At 46.0% G+C, this 24,904-nt stretch overlaps 2 protein-coding genes across 2 annotated transcripts; one reads left to right on the forward strand and one right to left on the reverse strand.

The window, feature by feature from the left end:
- The first annotated feature begins 11,627 nt into the window (after positions 1-11,627).
- LOC124676191 (cytochrome P450 89A2-like) lies at positions 11,628-15,092 on the forward strand. Its single transcript, XM_047212266.1, has 2 exons — positions 11,628-12,108; positions 14,115-15,092. The coding sequence occupies exons 1-2, from the start codon at positions 11,674-11,676 to the stop codon at positions 15,060-15,062; spliced, it is 1,383 nt and encodes a 460-aa protein (XP_047068222.1). The 5' UTR covers positions 11,628-11,673; the 3' UTR covers positions 15,063-15,092.
- Positions 15,093-20,983: 5,891 nt separating this feature from the next.
- Positions 20,984-23,402, reverse strand: LOC124647904 (very-long-chain 3-oxoacyl-CoA reductase 1-like). The gene is made up of 3 exons (XM_047187757.1): positions 22,753-23,402; positions 22,585-22,654; positions 20,984-21,382 (listed from the first exon to the last, which is right to left on the reverse strand). Exons 1-3 carry the CDS (start codon positions 23,400-23,402, stop codon positions 21,074-21,076), a joined length of 1,029 nt encoding a protein of 342 aa, XP_047043713.1. The 3' UTR covers positions 20,984-21,073.
- Positions 23,403-24,904: the final 1,502 nt, after the last annotated feature.

Here is a 24,904-nt window from a genome sequence, read left to right on the forward strand (position 1 = left end):
TGTGCCAAGTAAAGTCTTTGATAGTAAAGCCAATACTAGATTTGGATTATCGCGCAGAACAGATTTCTTGCTGTCACGAATTTGAGCAGTAGTCCCTGTAGAAAATTTAAAAAAATCTGCCAATTTACGTGCGTGATCCTCGGATATGTACGCAACTTTCATTCAATTTGGGAATTTTCATCCGAGAAAGTCCGGTGCCTCTTAAAAATTCGTCTTTACGGATCGTTCTGTTTTGACAGATTCTGCCTTTTATTTTGCATTGCCTGTTTTGCTATGTTTGATGGATTTCTTTGTTCCATTAACTTTCGAGTAGCTTTGTGCAATGTCCAGAAGTGTTAAGAATGATTATGTCACCTCTTAATATATGAATTATGCACTCGACCCTCTAATGAGTTTGTTTTGAGTTTGGTGTGGAGGAAGTTTTCAAGGGTCAAGAGAGGAGGATGATACAATATGATCAAGAAGAGTGAAAAGTCAAAGCTTGGGGATGCCCCCGTGGTTCATCCCTGCATATTTTAATAAGACTCAAGCGTCTAAGCTTGGGGATGCCCAAGGCATCCCTTCTTCATCGACAACTTATCGGGTTCCTCTAGTGAAACTATATTTTTATTCCGTCACATCTTATGTGCTTTACTTGGAGCGTCTGTTTGTTTTTGTTTTTGTTTTTGTTTGAATAAGATCGGATCCTAGCATTCTTTGTTTGGGAGAGAGACACGCTCCGTTGTTTCGTATGAACACATATGTTCTTAGCTTTATCTTTAATGTTCATTGCGAAAGTTGAACTACTTCATTCATTGTTATATGGTTGGAAACGGAAAATGCCGCATGTGGTAAATGGTATAATGTCTTGAATAATTTGATACTTCGCAATTGTTGTGCTCATATAGATCATGTTTAAGCTCTTGCATCATGTACCTTGTACCCATTAATGAATAACTACATAGAGCTTGTTAAAATTTGGTTTGCATGATTGATCTCTAGAGTCTAGATATTTTCTGGTTAAGGTGTTTGAACAACAAGGAGACAATGTAAAGTCTTATAATAGTTACAATATGTTCATATTTGAGCTTTGCTGCACCTTTTATACTTGAGTTTGCTTCAAACAACATTGCTAGCCTAGCCTTGTATTGAGAGGAATTCTTCTCGTGCATCCAAATCCTTGAGCCAATAACTATGCCATTTGTGTCCATCATACCTACCTACTACATGGTATTTCTCCGCCAATCCAAAGTAAATTACTTGAGTGCTACCTTTAAAAATTTCTATTCTTTGTCTTTGCAATACATAGCTCATGGGACAAATAGCCTTAAAAACTATTGTGGTGAAGAATATGTACTTATGTGTCTTATTTCTTAATAAGTTGCTTGTTGAGCGGTAACCATGTTTCTGGGGACGCCATGAACTCTTTTACCTTTGTTGAATATCATGTGAGTTGCTATGCATGTTCGTCTTGTCTGAAGTAAGGGCGATTTTCATGATCATATGGTTTGAGTATGCATACTGTTAGAGAAGAACATTTGGCCGCTAACTAAAGCCATGATCCATGGTGGAAGTTTCAGTTTGGACAATCAATCCTCAATCTCTTATGAGAATATTAACTGTTGTTGAATTCTTATGCATTAAAGAGGAGTCCATTATCTGTTGTCTATGTTGTCCCGGTATGGATGTCTAAGTTGAGAATAATCAAAAGCGAGAAATCCAATGCGAGCTTTCTCCTTAAACCTTTGTACGGGCGGCATAGAGGTACCCCTTTGTGACACTTGGTTGAAACATATGCTATGCAATGATAATCCGTGTTAATCCAAGCTAATTAGGACAAGGTGCGAGCACTATTAGTATACTATGCATGAGGCTTGCAACTTATTGGATATCTTATACATAACACATATGCTTTATTACTACCGTTGACAAAATTGTTTCTTGTTTTCAAAATGAAAAGCTCTAGCACAAATATAGTAATCAATGCTTCCCTCTGCGAAGGGCCTATCTTATACTTTATTGTTGAGTCAGTTTGCCTATTCTTTCTATCCTAGAAGCAAACACTTGTATCAACTCGTGTGCATTGATTCTTACATGTTTACCTATTGCACTTGTTATATTGCTTTGTGTTGACAATTATCCATGAGATATATATGTTGAAGTTGAAAGCAACCGCTGAAACTTATATCTTCCTTTGTGTTGCTTCAATGCCTTTACTTTGAATCTATTGCTTTATGAGTAACTCTTATGCAAATCTTATTGATGCTTGTCTTGAAAGTATTATTCACGAAAATTCTTTGCTATATGATTCATTTGTTTACTCATTATCTTCATCATTGCTTCGAATCGCTGCATTCATCTCATATGCTTTACAATAGTATGATCAAGATTATGATAGCATGTCACTTCAGAAATTATCTTTGTTATCGTTTACCTACTCGAGGGCGAGTAGGAACTAAGCTTGGGGATGCTTGATACGTCCCAAACGTATCTATAATTTCTTATGTTCCATGCTACTTTTATGATGATACTCACATGTTTTATACACATTATATGTTATTATTATGCATTTTCCGGCACAAACCTATTGACGAGATGTCGAAGAGCCGATTCTTTGTTTTACGCTGTTTTTGGTTTCAGAAATCCTAGTAAGGAAATATTCTCGGAATTGGACGAAATCAACGCCCAGGGTCCTATTTTTGCACGAAGCTTCCAGAAGACCGGAGAGGAAACGAAGTGGGGCCACGGGGCGATGACACACTAGGGCGGCGCGGCCTGGGCCCTGGCCGCGCGGCCCTGTTGTGTGGGGCCCCTGTGACGCCTCCTGACCTGCCCTTCCGCCTACTTAAAGTCTTCGTCGCGAAACCCCCAGTACCGAGAGCCACGATACGGAAAACCTTCCAGAGACGCCGCCGCCGCCAATCCTATCTCGGGGGATTCAGGAGATTGCCTCCGGCACCCTGCCGGAGAGGGGAATCATCTCCCGGAGGTCTCTTCATCGCCATGATCTCCTCTGGATCGATGTGTGAGTAGTCCACCCCTGGACTATGGGTCCATAGCAGTAGCTAGATGGTTGTCTTCTCCTCATTGTGCTATCATGTTAGATCTTGTGAGATGCCTATCATGATCAAGATCATCTATTTGTAATTCTACATGTTGTGTTTGTTGGGATCCGATGAATATTGAATACTATGTCAAGTTGATTATCAATCTATCATATATGTTATTTATGTTCTTGCATGCTCTCCGTTGCTAGTAGAGGCTCGGCCAAGTTGATACTTGTGACTCCAAGAGGGAGTATTTATGCTCGATAGTGGGTTCATGCCTCCATTAAATGCGGGACGATGACGAGAAAGTTCTAAGGTTGTGGATGTGCTTGTTGCCACTAGGGATAAAACATCGATGCTTTGTCTAAGGATATTTGTGTTGATTACATTACGCACCATACTTAATGCAATTGTCCGTTGTTTTACAACTTAATACTTGGAAGGGGTTCGGATGATAACCTGAAAGTGGACTTTTTAGGCATAGATGCATGCTTGGATAGCGGTCTATGTACTTTGTCGTAATGCCCCGATTAAATCTCATAGTACTCATCATGATATATGTATGTGCATTGTTATGCCTTCTTTATTTGTCAATTGCCCAACCGTAATTTGTTCACCCAACATCTGTTTATCTTATGGGAGAGACACCACTAGTGAGCTGTGGACCCCGGTCCAATTCTTTACATCTGAAATACAATCTACCGCAATTGTTCTTTACTTGTTCTTCGCAAACAATCATCATCTTCCACACTATACATCTAATCCTTTGTTTACGGCAAGCCGGTGAGATTGACAACCTCACCGTTACGTTGGGGCAAAGTACCGTGATTGTGTTGTGCGGGTTCCACGTTGGCGCCGGAATCCCTGGTGTTGCGCCGCACTACACTCCGCCGCCATCAACCTTCAACGTGCTTCTTGACTCCTACTGGTTCGATAAACCTTGGTTTCTTACTGAGGGAAAACTTGCTGCTGTGCGCATCACACCTTCCTCTTGGGGTTCCCAACGGACGTGTCATCTACGCGCATCATTTATCATTACATAACCATAGTCCACTAAACCCTATCAGTGTGAGATACTTAGGAGCTATCCTATTTAGGAACCAACCATTCTCTACTTAGAGATCCAATAACAAAACCTAGACAACCTCAACCTTAATTAAAATACTTCTTATTACTTAAGAAGTATGTTCTTCAAAAGTTATTCTTTTGAAGAAAATAGAGAATAGACATCAACTCTGCCTAATAGGACCTATAAACCCTAGCTAGCTGTCACCATTATGATATGACAACCATAATGGTAACCATGTATAATTAATTACTCAAGATGCTTATGCTTAACTAAAAGCCATACAAACTATAGGTACTGATGAATCCCACTTTGTTGTGATCCATCTAATACTTACTCCAGAAACTAGTAGAAACCATAGCAAACCATAAAACTCCACAACCCTAATTATCCTACTTGTTCTTTATTACAGAACATGTTCTTCAAAAGTTATTCTTTTGAAGTATATGATAATTAATCATTAACCATGCCATACAGTGCTAAAACCAATCACTATTCATTACATGTTAGGATTATACCAAATATTACTATTGTGTGCTATTAGTGTTATTATTATGATATATTACAGCACCTGTTTATGATACCAAGCAACCAATCCTTAATAAGAACCTTGTTAATTTGTGAATCACTCTAAAAGTGCAACACACCCTGAATTAATCATTACCAATCACTAATCCTAAATCATCGGGATTAGGTCACGCTTAGAGCGATTGCATCTCATACTTATACATTATTGCATCCTTGCCAATCTTTTAAACATCGTCCTTACCGGACGATGATGCTATTTCAGAATTTGGAGTTATTGCGTATCGAAGACCTTGTCTGCATAATCTTGCGATCAAGAAAGGCAAGTTCATCGCTTGCTCATGTCATTTGAGTATTTTTACCAAATTACTTGCAAAGTACTATGTTTATCACTATTGCATAAAAAAGCAAAACCACTATTTTCATAACTATGAATATGACTATGTGGTGGGCAATGGAACCATGGATTGTGTTGATATGGTGGAGGTTCCATTGCAAGGGTTTATATCCATCTAGGATTAAACAACAAATGTCGTCCGATGATTCTTGTGCCGTAATACCCGTATTAACCATAAGATCTGGAGTGGGACGGAATAGTCAATCGTATTTCCACCTCTTGTACATCAACGGACGCGCTTTACCGTAGACACTTGTCATCTGTCGGGGGCAAGCGGTAGGCTGGGGAAGCCTAAAGTTCCCCACGGCTTTGTCCGTAGAACACTTGTCGCCCGAAGAGCAAGCGGTAGGCTGGGGAAGCCTAAAGTTCCCCACGGTATTGCGGTCTATGATGGGTTGCAGCTACCGGCGAAGGAGTTTATGGTAAGAGCCCAGAACTATCGTCGTGGTCGGGGTCCACCCTAATATGGGAATAATGGGACCGGCGAGGACCCAGGGTCGGGGTATGCAACAAAGGGTGGGTGTGCGAGGTAGCGGAGGAATATGATTGGCTATGACCTTATACCGGGCCTCACACCGAAGGAAGTGTGGACGGGAAAGCTGCCCGGTTGGCACCAAGGTTAAGATCTCTTATGGGTAAAGCAACACACCTGCTCGGAGTGTAATGAATCGTGCCTGTCACTCCCTGTTCCGGGATATGGAACTGCGAACGCTGCCGGAAAGGAACTCCATGAAGTTCTAGTAAACCGGTGAAGGCTGACGGACATAGTTCTTCTGAATAAAAGCAATCTTTTGAAGAAATGATTATGAAAACCTGCATTAGTATTAGACTTTCTGGTCTAATGCTGTAGCTAGTGCATTAAACACCTCTTTCCTATAATGAACTTGTTGAGTACGCTCGTACTCATCCCACTCTTAAATCCTCTGCTTAGATATGGAGGCAACGAAGGAGGATCTACAGTACAACTCGAAGACCGAGGAGTCAACAACTGCTTCAAGGGATAGGAACCTGCCGGAAGAGTCATATACCACATCCACCATGGAGAAAACCTAGATTAAGCAGTAGAAGGGAATTAGCTCCCTAAAACTAGCTCCTATTTAGCTAGAATCTATTCATAGCCACTACAGCTAGTTAAATACTCTACAAGTAGAGTTCGTGATAAGACTAGACTACGAGTCGTTCTTCTGGAGTTTATTTGCAGTTTTACCTCATTGGAAAGTAGGAGGCTGTGATGATCTTATGTAACAAAGTCAGTGTTGTAATTCTATAGACATGCCTTGGACCGGCATATGTTTCTGTTGTACCACTCTGAGCGATATAATACTAGTGGAACGGTGTTTCATTGATGTTATATCAGACTTGCATACTACACCATGCAGTGGTATGCCGGGTCACCACAGAGACTGAGCCCATGGTTGTTGGTGATGTCGTTGGTGGGGGTGATGATGAATAACCCTCAAAATCCCTCTCTTGGGGGTGGAGAGCGGGATCAGTCTGACCCCCCCCCCCCCCCAAACAAAGATCGTGGTCTTGGTGGTGCTATGTTTCGCGAAACGTCTCGTCCTTCCAGGGGTAGTTTTTATGTATATAAAGCATCACGCGAAGGGGGGGAGGCGTGGCGACGACTGAGGGCTAAAAGGCCCTGGGTGGCGCGCCCTATGGTAATGGGCGCGCCACCTGGTCCCTTTTGGGCCTCATGGCTCCCTCTTGCGATCCAAATCTCCAGGCCCTCTATTTTGATGAAAAACTTTCCTGGTATTTTTTCCCGGAAACGAGACGTTGCTAAAATCAGCGTCAGATTCAGCAGTTTTTATCAAAGTATGGTGAGATTTCAGAGCAAATCTTTGAGCAAAGTGTTTGAAAAAGTAGATACATTAGATGTATCAACATCGCACAACTATAATGGCAACAACCTCTAAGGATAATTCTTCAACTGCGATTGTGCTTCAACTGCGACAAAAAAAATTCTCAAGAGGCCGCCGATTTTAGTGCCTTTTCTACCTTGAAGTTATTGATGATACCGAGGAGGAAGATCCTCCATGAATCACAACTCGAGGACGAGCTATGTCTGCATGGCGGGAGTAGTGTTATGGCAGAGTACTATAGCAGGCTAGATGTATTGAATAGGGTAGTAGGAGTTATTTCGTGCCAAGTCCATGCAAAGTAATAGTTAAATACTATCACTAGTCTTAATAGATCTCTATCAGGCCTCCTGGCTTGGTCCTCCTATAAAGAGGACGTGTATCCCCAGTCTTTCAATTGATAATCCCTACTTTACTTATTTCTCTGATCTACTTATCTTCTCAACTCGCCGATCATGGCACCAACCTGAGGCGATGCCCTCACTCGCCAGTGAACCATCCCTACAATCTATGAGGCGCTCACAACAGTATGAAATTTCTAGCAGGCTGACTGCAGTCTAACTCTTGAATTAGGCCCCACATATCAGTGTTAAAATCCCTTTGCCCAACTAAAATTTTGAGGTAAAGAATTCAGCCCATTTAGCAGGGATTGTGACAGTTGGCTCCAATGGATCAGCAGGCTTAAAGATATTTTCCCAAGGTTTTGTTCCTTCCATAGAGAACGAACGAGAAAGTATCTTTCGCAGATTTTTGCATCACATGCTGAGCAAGAATACAGGCATGTTCAGATTGGAAATCCGGCGTGAGCACCATGCCCACTTGGATGTTCTGGTCAGCGACCGGCTCAATTTTATTCGGTTGCCCATTAGGCAGGCTGGGCCAACACTTGATCATCCTCCATTAATACATTTTCAAGCTGCTTGTTTTTGTGGCTCAATGACATCTGGGTGGTCCATGATGATTGGCTCAAAGTCTTGGTGGGCAACCAAATTATTGGGCTCCATATTCTGAAGTTGCTGCACACCCTGAAATGGGCCAGGTTCAAAACCTGGTGGATAGGCAAGCTTCTCATCTTCGTTAGCTTATTCCCCTTTAAAAAAATCTTTGTTAACTTGCTGATCCTCAAGCATGTGTTTGAGCACCAAGCATGGGTTGCTCATCATTATTAACTTGTTATTCATCAAGCATGGGCTGTTCATTAAGATCCAATATATTGGGCTGCTTATTGCCCTGAACAAAGCCATTTGTACTGACTGAATTTAATCAGTTACAAGTCCGGTAGCAACCAGAAAAATGCGTACGGATCGTTATACTTGCTTCGTGATTCGTGCTAATGATGAGTTGCAACTCGTGAGATCTGATGTCTGTCAACTTCAACTAAGAATTAGTTACACCCATCTATTGTTGATCCTCAAACAATATAACACGGCATCGGTGTGTTTATCATCATACCTACGTAAGTAGTCTTTTATGCATAAATAAATTGTTGTGGGACATAAAGATATTTTTGCAGTCGATGCTTTTTAAAGTGACATACCAATTGATTCTCATACCGAGGCGTATACCCCATATGTTATTGTAGAGAATCTTAAAAGTGGCACATGAACACCACATAGTGGTTGTGATTATTACTCCCTCCGGTCGGATAAAATTAACGGGGGGTGCAGAGGGAGTAGCCTACTTATGTACCTATGTTGCGTCAATTAAAAACGGACAGAATGAGTATAAAATAATGAGATTTGTTAGGTGTAAGTGGTGATGTCATTGTTATATCACACATAATCATTTAGGAAGACATGAGAACCGGATATACTGAAATATGTTACCCATGTTTCTCAATCTTCATTTGTATGGATGTTTAGATGAGCAAGACATGTGCGCTCCAACACACGTTTACTAAGCGAGTACTAGTGACGTTGGTTGCACTAGCTAGCTAGGTCGTGTCTATAAAAAGAGGTGCATGCATCGCACACTCCTTGCCCTTCTTCTCTTGGATTTGGGTTCTTATTATTGAAAAAAATGGGTTTAGAGGCTCTCCCTACCGCTTTCATTTTTTAAAAAAATCGGAGGTGAAACCATTGCATAACCACATCTGAATATTAAATGTGCAATTGCATATTAGTATGCAACGAAAAATAGTACCCCCTCCGATTCATATTAATTGACACAAATATAGATGTATCTAGACATATTGTAGTTTTAGATACATTCATTTTACTGACAAGTAATATGGATCGGAGGAGTATGTAATTTTACATCAATGTGCAAGTGCAAAAAAAAAACTATTGATTCTCATACCGAGGCGTACTACATATGTGATCGTAAAGAATCCTAAAAGTGGCACATGAACACCATATAGTGGATGTGACTGTTATAAAATAATGAGATTTGTTAGGTAAGAGTGGTGATAACATTATTATATCACGCATAATCGTTTAGGCCCCATTTGGAATGGAGTATTAAATACCGGCCAGCTCCAAGTAATACAGAGCAAAGCAGGGGGGGGGGGGGGGGTTAGCGTGTGCTGCTTAGGTCCATAACTTTCCCCTCCGTTTTTGGCTAAACAACTGCAAAACAAGCGGGCCCTTAGGAAGATCATGGGGACCCGATATACTGAAGTATGTTATCCATCTTTCTCGTTCTTCATTTGTATGGACGTTTAGATGGGAAAGACACGTGCGCCGTATACTAAGCGAGTACTAGTAACGTTGGTTTTTGTGATTCTTACTAAGGATAATTTAGCTAAACGGAAGTGAAATGAGTGTCAAAAATATTGTTTTTGTGATTCTGCAGAGACACTAACCATTTGTTCATTGGTCGTCCATTTGCAAAAATAATTTGGCATATGATATACCTCTCTTATAACATTCCTCCACCAGCTAATATTACTAATATGTTTGGTAAATGGCTTAATGGAGTAACAAAGACTGATAAGCAAAAGATTCGTATTGGCGTTTCTGCGCTTTGTTGGTCAATATGGACAAGCCGCAATGATATTATATTTAACAAACATTCCGGAACTAATTTTTTTGCAGGTTATCCGGGGTGCTACTCATTGGATTCAACAATGGGCTTTCCTTCTTCCACTGGAGTTGCGGGAGGATATGGTTACTGGATGCAACCGGATGCTAGTGGTTGCTCAGAACTTTTTTTTCCAGACTTCTGGGTGGCGGCATCTTAATAGACTAGCAAATGGATAGCTTTTCTATAGGACGTGTCTTCTTATGGTTGATACTTGTATCAACTTTACCTTTTCCTTGATTGTAATGGTTGAATTGTGTTGAACTCGTACTTTTGGTTAATAAAGCAAGCCATGCGCATCTATTGATACAGAGGCTGGGGCGATGCTCCCTTATCGAAAAAATAGTAACGTTGGTTGAGCTAAGGCCGCACGCAACGCACAATGCACACAAAGGCCCGAATCTTAGTGATGATCAATGGATCTCCTCATGATCCTTGTCCTCCTTCTTTTGGATTTGGGTTCTTATTTTTAAAAACTATCTGTAGAGACTTTCATCACCGCATTTCTTTACGAAAATCTGAGATGGAACCATCGTGTGACCACATCTGAATATTAACATGTGCAATTGCATATTAGTATGCAACAAGAAATAGTATGTAATTTCACATCAATGTGCAATTGCACCAATGAACTTTTTGCAGTGGCACATAAATGTGCGATTACAGATATATGTGCAATTGCATATGGATATACAATTGCATATATATTTTGAACTTTATATGTAATATCTTTTTAATTTGATATTTGAATGTTAACTCGTAACTAGGATTGCGGTTGTTTGTATTCAACGGATATTTGTGCAATTGCACTTGGATGTGTAACTGCATACATGTGCATGATTTTGAATTTGATATGCGATCTTTTTTATGTGATTATTTCATGTTAAACTGTAATTGGTCTTGTAGTTTTTTTCTTTGAGCTTGCTACTGAGCTTTCTAGTTACACGTGAAAAAAGGCAGAAAAAAATTAAGAGAGATAGATCATCCTGAATGACATAGATCAATCTAGAGTTAATAAACTCTCGGTGATTGAGAGCTAGGGTGTATTATATGATCAAAGAGTTAATCATATGTATTCTATGATCAAATAGTTAATCATATTCGAGGGATTGAGATGCACATACTTAGAAAGTGTATTCCCCTCATCGAAAAAATGACTATCACTTACTGAATGAGAAAGTATAACATGATGTTTGTCAACAATTATAATTCATAACTTCATCGAGCATGTATGACATCGAGAGACACTTATATCGGTTGTTAAAAAAACACTTATATCTTTTAACGGAAACAACAAGGAAAATTGACACTGGTATCTATTTTTTTTTTGGTCCCCAAACAATTTAACATGGCATTGGTATGTTTATCATCATACCTACGTAAGCAGTATTTTATGCATAAACAAATTGTTGTGTGACATAAAGATTCCTTTGGGGCATGCCTTTTAAAGTGACACCTCTCTACGACGAAATAATGTGATCGTAGAGGATCTTGAAAGTGGCGCATGACTGTGATGAAATAATGACACTTTGTTAGGTGCGAGTGGTGATGCCTTTGTTATATCCAACATTATAAGTACAAGATTTTTTAGAAAGCTAGTTTATCTCTGTTGGTGTTCATCAGTATGGACGTTTAGGTGAGCAAGAGACACGTGCGCGGCGTCTATATAAAGAAGTGTTCACGTAGCGTACATACACACAGACGCCTGAACCTTAGTGATAATCAATGGAGCTTCTAGTGCTCACTGCCCTTCTTCTCTTGGGATTATGGGCCGTCATGATCCGGCGTAGCAGCTCCACTAGCCGGCATGCCGGAGCAATAGCTCCGTTCGTCGTGGAGAAGATCGGCGACCCTGCCGTCGCCCATGGTGTACTCGTGGAGGACGCGGACGCCTTCGCGAACCGCCCGGTCCTGCCCTTCTTCGTGGCCCTGGCCAACGCACGTGGTGCCGAACGCAGCGAGAACGTAAGCTCCGTGCCCTACGGCCCGCACTGGCGTGCTCTCCGCTGCAACATGACAGCCGAGACGCTCCACCCGTCGCGCCTCGGGCTAGGTCACCTCGCGCCGCTGCAACGGGAAGCCATTCAGGACCTCGTGGCCGCCCTGTCGGCCGGCGCCAAGGGAACGGTGGTCGTCCGAAACTACCTCTACGTCGCCGTGTTCCGGGTCATCGCGCGCCTGTGCTTCGGCGGCGGCGTCGACGAGCGCCAGGTGAGCGCTGTTGGTGCAGCCCGAGGCTGCACCCTCTCTCAACTCACTCGCTCGAACAAGGAAGAAGGAGGAAGATGGACACAAGACACACAAATTTCGGTGGCCGGCGCACGAACGCCGCCACGGGCGCACTGACGCCCCAATCTTTCTTGTCTTTGCAATGTCTACATCTCGACTACTCAGGTGCTGCAATGGAGTACAGAGGGTGGGCTTTTATGGCCGCTCTAGCTCGCCCTAATGAAGCCACGGCCGCGCACTAGACGCGCACTGACGCAGTCCACGCGCCCACCTCGCCACGATCCGCACGTTCCGCCTCGCGCCCAGGACGCGCTCCAACGCTATCCACGCGGGCAGCTCGCCGTGCCTCGACCTGGTCTTCCTCCTGACTCGCTCTTGCACACGCACACACTAACAGAACGCACGCACACACGCACGCACACGCCACGCCGCGACATGGACTCCGACCTGGCGCACTGACGCCACGGTCGCCACCACGCTGCACATGGCTTGATGCTAACATATTCCCCCCCAAGCCATGACCTTGCACAGATCAGGCTTGTCGTCGACGTCCGCGCCATGGCCACTCCTACGACCTCCACGACGCTTGATGCAGCCATCGTCTTCTTCCTCGGCGATCGTCGCCGCGCTCCAGCACGCCCCAGCTCGTGTCCACCTCGCGCACCAACGCGATCGGCACGGCCGGCCCTGCGTGCCCTCGCCGCGGTCTTGACGCCTCGCTCCAACGACACGGCCGTCTCCAGTGCGGTGACGCGGACACCTCCCCCGCACGCCGATCTTCTTCTCCGCCGAGCCACGCCCGCGCCACCGCAGCCTCTGCGCCACCACGCAGGTCCGCCGCGGCCTCCGCGTTCGCCGTGCTCGTCATGGACTTGATCGCGCGCCATGTCCTCGGATCGACGAGGCTCTGATACCAATTGTTGGGGCTGGCCCCGGCGACACACGCCGAACCAGCCCTCCGGCGACGAACGCCGGTGCCCTCTCTCTCGACCAGACGGAGGTGGAAGAAGAAGTACACAGAGACAAGAGTATTTCCGGCGCCAAGCTGCACGTACAGCTCTTCAGCTCAAACTGATTGTTTTTGGAGATTACAGAGGAGTGGGTTATAAAGGCGCTCTGGCTCGCACACACGACGCCACGCCCGCGCACACGATGCGCACACACGCACTCACGCACCCATGACCAGCATGCTCCAGCTCGCACACGCGCGATCGCTGCGGCCGGCCGGCTGCTGGACTAAGTCCTCCGATCCTCTCGCTAAGTACTCACAGAATGTAACTAACGCATGCACACATACATGTAGCAAGCTAACAAACAAGATTAGTGCTAACATTTTCCCCCCTAATCTTGACTTGCCATTGCCGGAGTTGCTGCAGCTGCCGTCGCAGTCATCGCCACCGGCCGCCCCTACGGCCTGCCATCTCCAACATGCTGCGACTTGGCCATCCCTGCCTTCCGCCCAGCTCCGACCTTACCAGTGGACACGAACGCGAGCACATACTCACGAGCCACCGGCACACACACATGCATGGCCGTGAGCCTGCCCTACTGACCCGACCTGGTGCGCTTACGCCGGTCACCTCCATCTTCCTTGTCTCCGGCGACACATGCCGCAGCTTCTCTTCCAGCAACGAACGCCACCATGTTCCGGCGCACATACGCCATCTTCTTCACGATCGTCCCGCGCACATACGCATACGATCCGATCTTCTCGTACGGGAGCCACCTGCTCATCCGTGAGACTTGGGCGCACATCACATCCGCCATGGAGCCGAGCCTCCGACTCCGTCTGACGCTACCGCGCGCCTCAACGCGAGACTGCGCCTCCATGGTCGCCGCAGCTCTCCGGCCGCTGCGCTTGCCGCGCACAGCGTCAGCGCACCACGGTCTCGTCCGCCGCGCTTGTCGCGGACTCACCGCACGCCTCGACCGCGTCCGCCGCGCTCGTCGCGGACTTCACCGCGAGCCACGGCCGCCGTCGCCTTGAGGCTCTGATAAGCGCCATGCAGTGTCTGGTGCACGACTTCCAGCTCGGCATCGGAGAGATCAAGCCCGTGCCTGTCTCCTCCCCGCTAGCCAAGCTCGCGCAGTGGAGGCAGCAGCGCCAACTCCTGGCCATCCACGGCCGGATGAGCGAGCTGTTGCTCCCTCTCATCGCGGCACGGCGGCGGCAGCCGTGCGACGACGGCGGACGTCGTCCATACTTGGACTCACTCATCCAACTCCCCGTCCCCGGCCCCGAAGTGGCCGAGGGCAAGGACAGTGGCCGGCGCGCTCTCACGGAGGACGAGATGGTGAACCTCGTACTGGAGTTCCTCGGCGCCGGCACGGGGTCGCTGGTCGTATGCCTCGAATGGACTCTCGCTAACCTCGTAGCTCTACCAGACATCCAGAAAGAGCTCCGTCGTGAGGTCGACGCCGAGGCGGCCACTGTCTCCCCCGACAGGAGCCAGCTGATCCGTGGCATGCCCTACTTGCACGCCGTGGTTCTCGAGAGCCTACGCATGCACCCGCCGGTGCCGTTAGCCTTCCGCCACGTCCAGACCGACGCCGCCGGGATGAGCGTGGGTTCAGCAGCCGTGCCGGGGAACAGCGACCTGATCGTGCAGTTCCTCCTGGGGGACATGGGAAGGGACAGAAAGACGTGGACGGACCCCGACGAATTCCGCCCGGAGAGGTTCCTTGCCGGCGGCGAGGCACACGGCATCGGCCCTCTGCCGGGGCCCAAGGAGATGAGGATGATGCCGTTCGGCGCGGGGCATAGGTTCTGCCCGGGCGTGGGTCTGACCATGGTGGTTGTCAAGTGTTTCTTGGCTGCGCTCGTGCGTGAGTTTGAGTGGGCGGCGCCCACGGACGCCGTCGACTTCACAGAGATGGACGCCTTCTTCAAGACCATGAAGAAGCCTCTTTCCGCACGTATCACGCCACGCAACTGATAACCCATGCATGCATGTCTGTGTGTTCTCCTATTTGTGCATTTGCATATCTGATATTCTCCAAGCGTGTGTGCGAACGTGGCCTATATATATATGCGCGTGTATGTTGTAAGGATATTTCCATTTTATGGCCAATATAAATAAATAAATGGATTAGTCTAGCGGGCGGCCGCATGCCTATTAGTGCATCTGAGCGGACGACTAAAAAAGGAACATGCTACCTTTGTCAGTGTGAACACATACCATTTATAGCTAGACATTCAGTGATTGTAGCACATGCACTACAATGACATCATGCACATTAATTTTTCTTTTCAAATGCTTAAAATCATATAACTTTTACACCGGATGTCGAAATTAGGATCCGCTTTCACTTTTGAATTTCTTGCGACGAGCTCTTCAAAACTAGATCTCATTTCTATGTATTTTGATGTAGTTTTTTTAAAGCAACTTTTACATGCGACAAAGCAATTATAATGCAAGATTATGCAACTTTAGTGTGGGGCGAAGCAACTTTACTGCACAACGTAAATCTACATTCACAACGAAAGTTGCATCGCTAGACGCCAAAGTTGCTCAGCCATCCATCAAAATTTATTCGGTGGGTACTAAAGTTGCTTCGCTAGACCCCAAAGTTGGGCCATCACAAATCAAATTTGCTCTGTCGAGTACCAAAGTTGCTCTACAGGAAACTAAATTTGCTCGGTCAGGCACCAAAGTTGCTCGGTTCGAGAATTGTGTCGCCAGGCACCAACGTTGTTGTGCAGGGCACTTAATTTGCTTCGTCACGCATTGAAATTTCTTCAATGGACACCAAAATTATTTTCGGGCACAAAAGTTGTGCCTTCGTGTACCAAAAAGTGTATATGTTCGTTGCACACCAAAGTTGCTATGTCGCACACTAAAGTTGTTTTGCTGCATAATAAAATTGCTTCATTGCGTATCAAAGTTGCTTGAAAAAAAATTCGTCGAAACATATGTAAATGTGGTCTAGTTTCGAAGCTCTCGTCGTGGGGATTTTAGAAGTGAAAACGAATTATAATTTCACCGCACGGTTCAAAAGTTAGAGTTTTTTAAAAAACGAAAGCTGACATGAGCTAGCCTACCAGCCGGACCGCAACCTCCTGTCGCCTAGTGTATGTGCCCAGGACATCCGTCTGGCACACACCCGCCCATAAGATTTCAGGTAAATAAATTGTTGCTTGAACCTAGTATGATTTGTCAAATAAGAAAGAAAAATCTTATTGCGGGAACGTGAGAAATCTCGTCTGCACGCGAGGGGGAAATAGCTAGATCCATCTACCCATGGTGGGATGGCAACTTTTCTTTTTTCTCAAACTATTTTAACGTCACGTGTCACATCACCATCAGTGGCGGCGGGTACGTTTGATTCATTGCCCAAGCTAGCCCTGCCAAAAAAAAATTGGTAGCCCAGTATAGTTTGCTCTACGTTTGGTTTGCTTCCAAAATTTTGCTTACCAATGTGTCTTGGTTCATCTCTCACAGATTCTTACCAAATAATTGGTCAAGTGAGGGTGGACGGTGGAGGATTCCTTAGGCAAAATATTGACAAGCCAATTCTTACCAACATTTGGCAGGACTGAACGGAGCATGAACCAAATTCGATAAATGTGGACCATACTTAGCCGTGGCCCACCCTTCCCTGCCAGTTTTCTATTAGGAGTTGGTATAAATCTGACTCATTAGCAGAAATAACATACTTACAACCCAGCCTCTCCTTGTTGGCCCATCCTTTGTTTGGGCCATGCTCCGCCACTTGGTTCCGCTCTAAATTTGCCTAGCCCTATTCAAGTTGAGAAGAAATGGCCTTGCAAGAAGATAGTTATTACAAATGATGGATTGGACGGTTGGAATTAATTTCTCCACCCCTATTTATTAATCATCAATTATAAGATACATTGGTCCCTCTTTGCGGTCTGCATTCCTAAATTAAGTCAAAAAAAATTATAACGTACGAGATGTAACCGAGGCGTAGGTCATGCACATTTCATACAGATATGAATTTTAGGCAGAGTCCTCCTCTCTTCTCGCGTTCATCGCGGAAGGCATTCTCGAGCAGCGTAGGCAGCTAAATCCCGCCCACGTAAACATCCTTACACAAAATGTAAAGAAACGGTGTAACCGAGACCTAGGTCGTGTTGGCATGGGGCTCTATGGATTCTTGCCGGAGTCCTTCCTCTATTCTCAGGGCATCACAAAAGAAGTTGTGGAGCGGTGTAGGAAGCTAGATCCCGCCCACATAAACACCCTTACACAAAAAGTAAAGAAACAATGTAACAGAGACCTAGGTGGTGCATGTTGATAAAGGGCTCTCTAGATTCTTGCCCAAGTCCTCCCTCTATTCTCAGGGCATCACACAAGAAGTTGTGGAGCCACGCCCACATAAACACCCTTACAGAAATAGTAAAGAAACAATGTAGCAGAGATCTAGGTCATAAATGTTGATATAGGGCTATCTAGATTCTTGCCGGAGTCCTCCCTCTATTCTGAGAGCATCACAGTAGAAGTTGTGGAGCAGAGTAGGCAACTAGATCCAGTTCGCATGAGTACATGTACATAAAGAAGGGAAAAGGCGACAACGGCAGGACAAACACAATTTTGTTTTTGTAGGAAGAGACAAAAACATGTTGGATGCCAACAACAAAAATAACTTATACATAATCCTATGCACATCATGAACGAGGGAGGGTCAAAATCATAGTATTCGACCTCCTGGTTTAAGAATATTTTCTGTATTTCATCTTCAATAAACACAACATCTTGTCTTCTCATAGTATTCTTCACTGGATGCGATAATCTGTAGCCAAATTCATCGCTTAAAAGGAATGCACTGTCTCGTCTTGCTATGAAACTTCACTCTTTCATCTTTTGGGGTGTTCACAAATGCTTTACACCCAAAAACCTTCAACTATTTTTGTTCGGTATTTTTCTTCTCTGATTAGACTTTCTATGAAATCTCACCTACAAGAGAAACTCTCAACTCACGGCGGAACTCTGTGTGAGCAAACGCATGCATGCCCTTCTCACTCATATGTCTAAGCCCCATTCGCCACAATTCACGGAAGTGTCAATCTCGCCGAAGTTCAACACTTTATTGGAGAGCTTGCTTTTAGTCACAAAGACAAAACCTTGCTTACTTTCTCAATCCACAATAAAAAAACATCTATTTGTTGAGTTTCCATCTCCCATCACCAAAGTACTTGCCATGGAGAATGTCATCAAGATTGCATGTAGTAACAAAAGCATATGTTGTTGCTGGTAGATGAAATGTTGACTGTGAAGTTATCCATTTGGTTGTTGTGTGTTGGCATGCATACCTTAATTGATTAGAAAATGTATTGTCGCTCCATTAGCTTGTGCCCAAGCTGGAGGTTAATTGAAGGGCACCACCTTGGAAGGATTCTTTTTTCTCTTGACACCCTATCTTCGACTACCTCTAGTATAAGATATACAACCGTAAGTCGCATCACGACCACCCCCGCGAGAGTCATACCAGCGACGATTATGGTAGTCGCCATTGAAATAATGAGGTTGACCTCTATCAGAACAAGTAGCCCTACGACCACCAATGAATCCAGACCTGATGCCGAAACCACCTTGTTAACCACAGTTCCCAACTGAAAGCCAACACCCAAGAACTCAACAAGCATATTTATCTTGGACTAATACAATAGTTTAGATTTAACCCGTCATTGCCCGGTATAACAAAGCCATATTTATCTCCATGACCAGCCTCTGGGAACAAATTCCCGCCATCATAAATATCCTATTTCTCCTAACGTCGCTCTCCCTCCTTCGAGGCTTCCTACCCTAGAAGGGAGAGTGGATGACTTTGATATGGGAGGCAACCAGATAGCGGCTATTTTTATGAAGACTAGTGGATTTGGATCCCTTAAGCTCAATACAATATTGGCAAGCTAGACCTTAACGCAGTAGTACACCTCGTTTTTTGTAGCATGCCCTCGCTTAAGGAGGAATTGTAGGGTCTGGAAGCCAATTAAATTCCTGCTGAGGCTCAGGGGAGTGGTGTTTTAGCTTTTGGGTGCATATGGTCCTATACGAAATGCATTTTGAAATGTCAAAAAGATTTCTAAATAAACTTTGCAAGGACATCTTCAAATGCTAGGTGCATTCAAAGTAGTCTCAAGAGAAATCGACTTATCGTGTGGCCTATGTAGAAAACATAAAAATCGGGGTGTTTTTTTGTACGCCCATGTTGTGGGGCGCACCAAGGAAAAATTTGGGATCCAAGGAAAATGGGGATGATTGACCGTTGCAGGTATTCCCTCTGTCCCATGAAGGTTATCTGAGATTTGTGAAAAATTGGATGTATAACACTTCATTTTCATACCCAAATGAAGATTTGTTTAGATATAGTAAATAAGGTTGTTTGAGAGTTGTGCGGGATTTGTGAAAACGGAGATGTTGTCTAGACACATTCAAATTTTCACAAATCTCACACAACCTTCGTAAGACAGTGGAAATACATGCAAATAGGAGGCATTTTTTTAGATAAAAGGGGGTGAAATCCCCAGGTTCCATTTAAATGCAACCAAATGTCACAAGAATCCAGCGAGCTGTGAACTCAACAGTTAAGGCAAAGTCTTACAAACAAACAAAAAGAAAACTGGGAGGCACCAACTGGAGATAGCCACATGAGCATTACATGGGTACCAAAAGACAAACACCAATAACACTAACTTCTCACAGGCTATCTCCTAGCATCAACATGAAACGTCTCTCGCGGTGGCCGAGGCTTGCATGGTCTTTGCCAGACATCCCCAAAAGCAGACATTCCATATCCAAGCTATCCGCAAGATCTATCCACGATGATGATCCAATCGCATCAGGTTTGCATCCAGAAGGGACGAGTGTTTGTCCAAACACAACAGGCGCCATCTTCTCATCAACACAACATTTTTTCTTAGCAGCTCTTTGACACCTGGCCAACTTAGTCCCTGGAAACACATAGAATTACAAGTATACCATAAGGTCCAGTACAACCGAGGAAAAGATATTTAAGACAGAATTATTATCTTCACTTATCCACCATCTAGCAATAGATTCAAAACTATCCCATTTTTTTTGCTAAATATGTCAGAAATAATTTCCCACAAGTATCTAGCTACTACACACTCGAAGAACAAATGTGAAGATGATTCCAGCTCATTGCAAAACAAGCAGGTGGAATCATCCACATGTCTACGTTTTCCAAGATTATCTCGTGTCAAAAGTTTGTCGTTTGCAAGCAGCCACAAGAAGATATGAATCCGTGGAGGAATATGAAGTTTTCAAACCGCTGGGGTATGGATCGGAACCACACCACCATTGTTAACAATACCATAGAAAGATCGAACCGAGTAAGAACCAGAGGGATGGAACATCCAAATCGGACAATCATCACAATCGGAAAAAGAAACAGTTTGCACCAAGGCAACCAAATCCAACCACACCTATCATATAGGACCTGGGATACCGTTCTTCTAAAGATAAACTTTAGATTAGAACCGTCCATGCATCAGCAATTGTACATTGCTGTTCATTAACTATAACATATAAATCCCAAAAAAGAATAGCAAGTGAACAGTGACCAATCCATGTATCTTCCCAAAACAGATTTTTTTTACCATTACCAACATTTCACCTGTACCCAACCTTAGCTGATGAAGCAGCAGCCCACATAACCCCTTTCCAAAAAGGGGAGCAGTGTACAGGTTTAGCATTAAAGATATTAGGAGAAAGATATACTTATAATCCACAATCATTTTCCAAATTTTATTAGATATCTCCTAATCCAACTTGGGGATTACAACTTGATTCCGGCCGGCTGAGATGTACAGAGATCATACATATGGTAGATGCCTATCACGCAGATTGCGTTCAGAGATACACATCACACAGCTGATACTAAATACGTATCATACATTTCTTCAAGATAATCAAGAGCATGACACCAGCAAACCACGAACGCGTCGCTTGCGTGCAAGCAGCTAGCCTTGTTTGCGGGCCGGCAGGCCGCCGTTGATCCTGGCGGACCTGAGCCGCTGGAAGAGAGCCCGCTGCCGGAGGTTCTCGCGGAGGCGCAGCGCGTCGAGGAGCCGGTCTGGCACGAAGCTGCAGAGGCACCACTGCAGACGATGCCCCAGGTTGGGCATGCATACCGGGCCATGCCCAATCCAGCGCGCCGCCGCGCTGGCGTACGCGTCCGACGTCGGCACCATCAGCCTCGACATGAGGCCTCGCCGCTTGCCGGATCTCGCCACGACTGAGGTCATCTTAGTCTCCACGAACAGAGGGGCCTGCACATTACAGAGTCGGAGAAGGTATATAATTCCTATGCATTATGCATGTGCATGTATAGCTTTTTGAAGCAAAAGCTAAGCTCCGCTTCGCCGCATTATGTCAAAGTACTACTGTAGTTTGAGTCTGAGAGAAAACCAGGGAGAAACAGAAGAAAATATCATGCTGAACACAAACTCAACACCCAGGACCTCCGACTTTCCCGTGAACATGTCTCACTTGTCACTAGAGCAGGACCGTCGGAAGAGATGCCCCTGGCGCCTGGTGATCATCGCCTCCTGGTTTTGACGTTTTATGGATCAACGCAGCCCATGATCTGGAATCTTTGGACTCAACATATCTTATTACCACTGACATACGTGTGCACCGATGAATTGGTGAACTTGTAGTCGGATGGGATCTCAGATCTGCATGCACTAGAATGGCTTCTACTTTAAGCGCCTTTTTTAATTCCCAGGATTTTAAAAATGTAGGAATAGAAAAAAATACAGAATAGGGTAAGAATGAGCGCTCAATCACATAGGTAAAAGCATTGAAATTTACGAAAGTGGGTGTTTGATTCGTAGAAATAGGAAAAAGACAGAAATCCTTAAAATCACAATCAAATCATGGCTCAAATAAAGCTAAAGATAGATTAGGTTATTATCATGTAATTTGTGACCTTCTTCTCGTTTTTTGTGCATACAAATGTAAAAAAATGGATTGAGTGGACTGTAGAATGCCTATGTTTTCCTTTTGAAATCTTAATCAAAGTAAAATTCCTACATTATTTCTCTGTTCATTCATTTGAATCAAATGGATGAATAGTACCACCAAAGAAATTTTTCCTATTTTTATGTTTTTTAATCAAAGAGTCTCTAACTATTTTCTCTCTTCTTGTGAAGAGAAAAGTACTACCTCTGACCATAAATAGATTTCAAAAGTTTATCTAAATTTGAATGTATTTAAACACTCTTTAGTGCATATATACATTTAAATTTGAATAAATTTTGGACATCTTTTATGGACGGAGGGAGTACTTATTATGCCCACAAAGGAAACAACGATGATATAAAACACCTGTCGCTGTAAGTAGAGTTGCAACGGAGGGAGTAGTTGAAAGCGAGTGTTGACAACTAAGATTAAATAACATCACCTAACCTAACCGGGCGTTAAGTAAGTTAATTAAAATTGCGGTCGGCAGGCACGATTGCACATTTACCTGACATTGCACGTCGATCCCTTTGCTCCTGTACTCGACGTAGAGGCTCCTGGAGAACTGAGCAACGTACCTGCAATTTAGTCCAACCCACATGGCCTGATTAATTGGTTCGGCGACAAGAACAGCTATCGTCAAAAGCAAACCTACACGAGATATACTAAAAAGTACCGTTTGGATGCGGCGTAGACGGTGTAGAGCGGGAACGACGGGATGGCCTCGGTGGAGCCGGAGCCGATGTTGACGACGGCGCCCCTGCCCCGCTCCACCATCCCCGGCAACACCGCGGCGGTCACCTCCGTGAGCGACCACAGGTTCACACGCACCATCCGCACCCACGCCTCCACGTCGACCTCGTGCAGGTACACCGCGCACGGCTTGGCCACGCCGGCGTTGTTCACCAGCACGCCCACGTCCAGCCCGGACACCGCCTCCCGGAGCCGCGCCAGGCCGGCGTCGCCCTCAGGGGTGGTGACGAGGGCGAGGTCGAGCACGACGGTCTTGGTCCGGACGCCGTCGTGGGTGGCGGAGATGGTCTCGGAGATGTCGTGGAGCTTGGCGGGGTCGCGGCCGACGAGGACAAGGTTGAGGCCGAGACGGGCGAGCTCCAGGGCGACGGAGCGGCCGATGCCGGACGTCGGGCCGGTGACCACGGCCCAGGCGCCGTAGCGGCGGCGGAGATTGGTGGGACGCCGCAGCAGGAGGGCGATGTGGGCCATGACCCGGAAGGCGGCCGCGGCGACGTAGACGGCGCCGAGGATGGCCAGCACGAGGAACCATGGCTGCTCCCGCTGCTGGAGGAGGAGGGCGCCGCTGCCCATTTTCTTTTCCGGGCGGGCGAACGTCGCGCTAGCTAGGGATTCTTGCAGATAAACAAACCAATACGATGGGTACGGATATAAAAATGTAGCTGCAGATCGACTGCAGGTCGCAAGTCGCAACGGGGGGCAGTTATCAATCGCTGCAAAAAAACAATTCAGCTGCTTTTCTCCGGTTGCTACGGAGGGGGGACGAAACACGTGAGGTTCTCGGGGAACAAGGCGGCATGCATGCAACTCAACGACAATGGGTTTAAAACAACAACGTCTAACTGGCCACCAGATTCTACAGCGGGATTTCAGAGGCATGCGCACCGCACCAGTGCTAGCTCTTGGGTTTGGTGGTGGATTTATCAAAACAATAGTTACCAGTTCAAAAGTTATTTTTATTTCGAGAGCATGCCGGTGCCATGCCTTACTTTTATAGAAGAAGATCGAGTCCTAGTAGCTAAAAAAAAGAGAACCCGCTCCCGTCGCCCCTCCCCGAGGGCGACCGGGGCACCCCCGCCCACACCTGCCGTCGCCCCTCCCCTCCTCCCTTCCCTCGCTGCCGTCGGTGGCGGCGGTCCTTCCTCCCTCCCGCGCGTCGGTCGGATTCCGTCGGGGCGGTTTCGATCTGTGTCGACGGAAGGCTCCCGCTCTGGCCCCGGCCGTCGCGGCCCCCACCGTGGCTGGCTGTGTGTGGGTTGGGCGTGGTGGTGGAGGCTGCTGTCACCGCAGCCCGCCGGTGCTTCGAGTGCGGTCGTGAGGACCACCAGATCTGGGCCTGGAGGGGCCACCGCCCCCACACCTCTGCCCGTTCCCTTCGTGGCATCTGTGCCGTCCGGCCTGGACGTGCGGCTCTGAGCGGTGGGTTTGGCCCTGCGCGGTGGCCGGCGGCCTTCCGCTCACTCAGATATGTCGGAATCTTGTGGGCTTTCGACAGTATGGCGTCGTATTGGTTGACGTCTGTGCTGACTACCTAGGAATGGCTTCCAGAGTCGGCCCGTGCTCGCCGACGATGGTAGCACGCTCAGTACTGCACTGCAGCTGTTGGTGTGCTGCATTCTGCTTCTTCCTGCCAACCTGTTTGGTCGCGCTAGTGCAGTAGTCTTGCGCTCAACCTGCGGATGAATCTAGTCTGGGCTAGGTCTAGTGCGACTTGGGTTGGTGGTGGTGTAGTGATTTCTGCTTTGTCTGCTCCGCGTCCTCGCGTCGACGTCCAATTTTTTGATCAGGTTGGCTCTCGGCGAAAGTCGCACATGGTGTTGGCCTGTGCCGGTGACGGCGTCACCTGCTGGTGTTGCTCCCTTGTTGAAGGCGTCCCATTGTTGTCCCTCCCGTTCGAAATGATGGATTTCGTTCCTCCGCCTCAACCCGCTCTCCTTGTGGGCCTCGCTTCGTGCATACCTCTCCGGTAGTTTCTTGTGGATCACCTGCGACCTCTCAATGGTGTTGCAGCCCTCACGCAACGTCTATCTGGCTGCTTTTACACGGTTTGATGCGGTAGCTGATGTCCTCCCTAG

Source organism: Lolium rigidum, chromosome 1 (genome assembly GCF_022539505.1).
Source record: "Lolium rigidum isolate FL_2022 chromosome 1, APGP_CSIRO_Lrig_0.1, whole genome shotgun sequence".
Lineage (NCBI taxonomy): Eukaryota > Viridiplantae > Streptophyta > Magnoliopsida > Poales > Poaceae > Lolium > Lolium rigidum.